Source organism: Nansenia antarctica, assembly GCF_963989245.1.
Source record: "Nansenia antarctica genome assembly, chromosome: 3".
Classification (NCBI taxonomy): Eukaryota; Metazoa; Chordata; class Actinopteri; order Argentiniformes; family Microstomatidae; genus Nansenia; species Nansenia antarctica.
Genome location: NC_137688.1, coordinates 82,280,837 through 82,285,836, shown reverse-complemented (window position 1 = coordinate 82,285,836; position 5,000 = coordinate 82,280,837). Strand labels below are relative to the sequence as shown.

The window sequence follows — 5,000 nt, the reverse complement described above, 5'->3', positions numbered from 1 at the left end:
CCCCCACTTCTCCCTGAAAATGCTTTCTATAACAAATTCTTTCATATTCACATGTTTATTTCTTTTGTTTGCATTGGAACGACACAAAAAAATAGAGAAAAAAAGCCAAATCTGACATCATTCCACACAGAACTCCAAAAATGGAGTAGACAAAATGATTGGCAGTCTCAACTTAGACAGACAGACGATAGAAGGATATATAGATAGATAGATAGATAGATAGATAGATAGATAGATAGATAGATAGATAGATAGATAGATAGATAGATAGATAGATAGATAGATAGATAGATAGATAGATAGACAGACAGACAGACAGATAGAAAACATTTCAAAGGTCACTGTTCACCTGTCACAAGGCTTGATATCAAAATTGGATGAATGGGTGACTGATGGAAAATGACTTGTGACACCTTGTTGCCCTCCGTTTAGACAATAGTCTATAACAGGAAGTAGGAGGCATCTGAAGAGAATAACCAATCAATACGTTTAGGCCCTGTGACAACCAATACGATAGTGGGAGGTACGAGAAAATGTGATGAAAATGCATTAAACACTATGTATGATTGTATGAAGATCAGTTCAACTCCGTTGTTATGACAATAAAGACCTGTATCTGATGTCATTCTGGTATTCCGTGAAGATTCTTATTTGCAACTACAATAGATAGATAGATAGATAGATAGATAGATAGATAGATCGATCGATCGATGCAGTAGATAGATTGATTGATTGATTGATACAATAGAGAGATGGATGGATGGATGGATGGATGGATGGATGGATGGATGGATGGATGGATGGATGGATGGATGGATGGATGGATGGATGGATGGATGGATGGATGGATGGATGGATGGATGGATGGATGGATGGATGGATGGATGGATGGATGGATGGATGGATGGATTGATTGATTGATTGATTGATTGATACAATAGAGAGATGGATGGATGGATGGCTGGATGGATGGATGGATGGATGGATGGATGGATTCATGGATGGATGGATGGATGGATAGATAGATAGATAGATAGATAGATCGATAGATAGTTGAATGGGTGGGTGTGTGGGTAGGTGGGTGGGTAGGTAGATAGGTAGGTAGCTAGGTGGATGGGTACACAAGGCTAGTCGCTGACTCAGAGCCTCTCTCTCTCTCCAAACAATGGCAGAGGCCCCTGGTCCCACAGGTATAAAATGGAGGGCTTCACAACAGCTAACCACCACTAGCAACATGACTTCCAACATGAACATGGGAAAGATCACCTTCTACGAGGAGAGGAACTTCGGCGGCCGCTCCTACGACTGTATGAGCGACTGTTCCGACATGTCCTCCTACATGAGCCGCTGCCAGTCCTGCAGGGTGCACAACGGCTGCTGGATGGCCTATGAGCGCAACAACTACATGGGCAACCAGTGGTTCTTCAGGAAGGGCGAGTACTCCGACTACAACAACATGTTCAACTGGAACATGAGTTCCTGCCGTTACATCCCCATGGTAGGTCCATGCAGCCATCTATCTATCTATCTATCTATCTATCCTCTCACTAAACCCATGTCTTCCTGATCTCATTGCAGCACAGGGGCAACTACAGGATGAAGATCTATGAGAGGGAGAGCTTCGGAGGTCAGATGCACGAGATGATGGACGACTGTGACAACATCATGGACCGCTACCAGATGAACAACTGCATGTCCTGCAACGTGATGGACGGCCACTGGCTCATGTACGAGCAGCCCAACTACATGGGCAGGCAGTGGTACATGAGGCCCGGCGAGTACAGGAACTTCAGTCAGATGTGCCACGGCCACAACAACATGAGGTTCATGTCCATGAGGCGCATCATGGATAACTGGTACTAGATGTTGCTTGATTGGCTCTTCGAGAGATCTAAAACACATTGAATAAAGTTTTTTAAGAAAATGTGAATTTTTAAGTTGTATGTTTTGTTTTTTTACAAAGTGTACGATGTTAACACACACATACACACACGTGGGAATGCATGTACACACACACACACACACACACACACACACACACACACACACACACACACACAGTTCTTTCTCTCTCTCACACTCTCTCTCTCTCTCTATCCTTCCAGTTGTAGAAGGACATTAGATATGCTTCTCGCTCACCCCCCCATTGCTTTTTTTGCTTCTATTTTCTATTCTATTTGCTTCTATTTCATTTTATTTATGCCTAAGAAAATAAAAATGACATATCGACTGTCTTCCTAACATTACGGTCTCAGAAATAATCCCTGTACTCTGCCACTCACAGCCGACACAGAGACCAAACACAAAACCACTCTAGCTAGCAGTTGTCAATGCTAGATCTTTAGCTAATACATCTCTATTAATCAAAGACTTGATTACCTCCTATGAACTTAATTTCTTATTTATTACTGAAACTTGGTTAGAAAAAGATAACAAGGCACCAATTCTTATTGGGTCAGCCCCCCCCCCCCCCCCCCCCATCCCATTTTAGAACCTTCGATGTTGTTAGATCCCATAAGAAAGGAGGTGGAATCGTTTCCTTTTACAGATATAGTTTTAACTCCAAACAGACATCGTTTAGATAATTTTTTAACATTTCAATATCTTTCAGTTGTTTATAAATGCTCCCCTAGAATCCTCTTCATCATTCTATACAGACCACCATGGACCTAACATGGACAGACGGTATTATGGTTAACCAATGTTTGACTGTGGGGAGGCTGTGGCGCAGGAGGTAGAGCTGCCGTCTAATGATTGCAAGGTCGGCAGATCGGCGGTTCGAGCTCCGGCTGGCGACATGTTGAAGTGTCCTTGGGCAAGACACTGAACCCCAATTTGCTCCCAGTGAGCGGGGCCGGCGTCTTGCATGGTAGCTTAACGCCATTGGTGTGTGAATGTCTGTGTGAATGGGTGAATGAGAGGCCGTTGTAAAGCGCTTCGGATAAAGGCACTATGTAAGTGCAGTCTATTTACCATTTACCAATGAATAGCCTCCCTAAGCCTTTCAACTGGGCTGGAAATGCCACGTTAAGCGGAAACACAGAAAGAGGAACTCCGCATAGAGATAGTAGTGAGGTGGATGCAATACACATTATCTGTTAGGATAATGCATATACAGTCATGACCAAAACTATTGGCACCCCTGCACTTCTGTCAGGTAATGCCCCCACTTCTCCTTGAAAATGCTTTCTATAACAAATTCTTTCATATTCACATGTTTATTTCTTTTGTTTGCATTGGAACGACACAAAAAAATAGAGAAAAAAAGCCAAATCTGACATCATTCCACACAGAACTCCAAAAATGGAGTAGACAAAATGATTGGCACCCTCAACTTAGACAGACAGACCGATAGAAGGATATATAGATAGATAGATAGATAGATAGATAGATAGATAGATAGACAGATAGATAGAAAACATTTCAAAGGTCAGTGTTCACCTGTCACAAGGCTTGATATCAACATTGGATGAATGGGTGACTGATGGAAAATGACTTGTGACACCTTGTTGCCCTCCGTTTAGACAATAGTCTATAACAGGAAGTAGGAGGCATCTGAAGAGAATAACCAATCAATACGTTTAGGCCCTGTGACAACCAATACGATAGTGGGAGGTACGAGAAAATGTGATGAAAATGCATTAAACACTATGTATGATTGTATGAAGATCAGTTCAACTCCGTTGTTATGACAATAAAGACCTGTATCTGATGTCATTCTGGTATTCCGTGAAGATTCTTATTTGCAACTACAATAGATAGATAGATAGATAGATAGATAGATAGATAGATAGATAGATAGATAGATCGATAGTTGAATGGGTGGGTGTGTGGGTAGGTGGGTGGGTAGGTAGATAGGTAGGTAGCTAGGTGGATGGGTACACAAGGCTAGTCGCTGACTCAGAGCCTCTCTCTCTCTCCAAACAATGGCAGAGGCCCCTGGTCCCACAGGTATAAAATGGAGGGCTTCACAACAGCTAACCACCACTAGCAACATGACTTCCAACATGAACATGGGAAAGATCACCTTCTACGAGGAGAGGAACTTCGGCGGCCGCTCCTACGACTGTATGAGCGACTGTTCCGACATGTCCTCCTACATGAGCCGCTGCCAGTCCTGCAGGGTGCACAACGGCTGCTGGATGGCCTATGAGCGCAACAACTACATGGGCAACCAGTGGTTCTTCAGGAAAGGCGAGTACTCCGACTACAACAACATGTTCAACTGGAACATGAGTTCCTGCCGTTACATCCCCATGGTAGGTCCATACAGCCATCTATCTATCTATCTATCTCTCTATCTCTCTATCTATCCATCTATCCATCTATCCATCTATCCATCTATCCATCTATCTATCTATCTATCTATCTATCTATCCATCTATCTATCTATCTATCTATCTATCTATCTATCTATCTATCTATCTATCTATCTATCTATCTATCTATCTATCTATCTATCTATCTATCTATCCTCCCAGTAAACCCATGTCTTCCTGATCCCATTGCAGCACAGGGGCAACTACAGGATGAAGATCTATGAGAGGGAGAGCTTCGGAGGTCAGATGCACGAGATGATGGACGACTGTGACAACATCATGGACCGCTACCAGATGAACAACTGCATGTCCTGCAACGTGATGGACGGCCACTGGCTCATGTACGAGCAGCCCAACTACATGGGCAGGCAGTGGTACATGAGGCCCGGCGAGTACAGGAACTTCAGTCAGATGTGCCACGGCCACAACAACATGAGGTTCATGTCCATGAGGCGCATCATGGATAACTGGTACTAGATGTTGCTTGATTGGCTCTTCGAGAGATCTAAAACACATTGAATAAAGTTTTTTAAGAAAATGTGAATTTTGAAGTTGTATTTTATTTATTTTTTACAAAGTGTACGATGTTAACACACACATACACACACGTGGGAATGCATGTACACACACACACACACACACACACACACACACACACACAGTTCTTTCTCTCTCTCACAC

General features: G+C 43.0%; 2 protein-coding genes across 3 annotated transcripts in view; both read left to right on the top strand.

Annotated features, from left to right (window-relative positions):
• LOC308152503 (gamma-crystallin M2-like) overlaps positions 1-1,863 on the top strand; it is a gene marked incomplete at both ends in the record, with an annotated part of 3,856 nt that extends 1,993 nt beyond the window's left edge. Inside the window, 2 exons of one of the 2 annotated variants that reach the window (XM_080525499.1) lie at positions 1,235-1,498; positions 1,579-1,863. In XM_080525499.1, coding sequence (XP_080381625.1) covers positions 1,235-1,498; positions 1,579-1,863 — 549 coding nt within the window. Of the gene's footprint in view, positions 1-1,234; positions 1,499-1,578 lie in introns of those variants that run through there. The other variant, XM_080525498.1, reaches the window with a different exon arrangement.
• A 2,132-nt stretch (positions 1,864-3,995) lies between these two features.
• Positions 3,996-4,796, top strand: LOC308153412 (gamma-crystallin M2-like; the record flags this gene model as incomplete). The annotated part of the gene is made up of 2 exons (XM_080526548.1): positions 3,996-4,259; positions 4,512-4,796. The coding sequence occupies 2 exons, from the start codon at positions 3,996-3,998 to the stop codon at positions 4,794-4,796; spliced, it is 549 nt and encodes a 182-aa protein (XP_080382674.1).
• Positions 4,797-5,000: the final 204 nt, after the last annotated feature.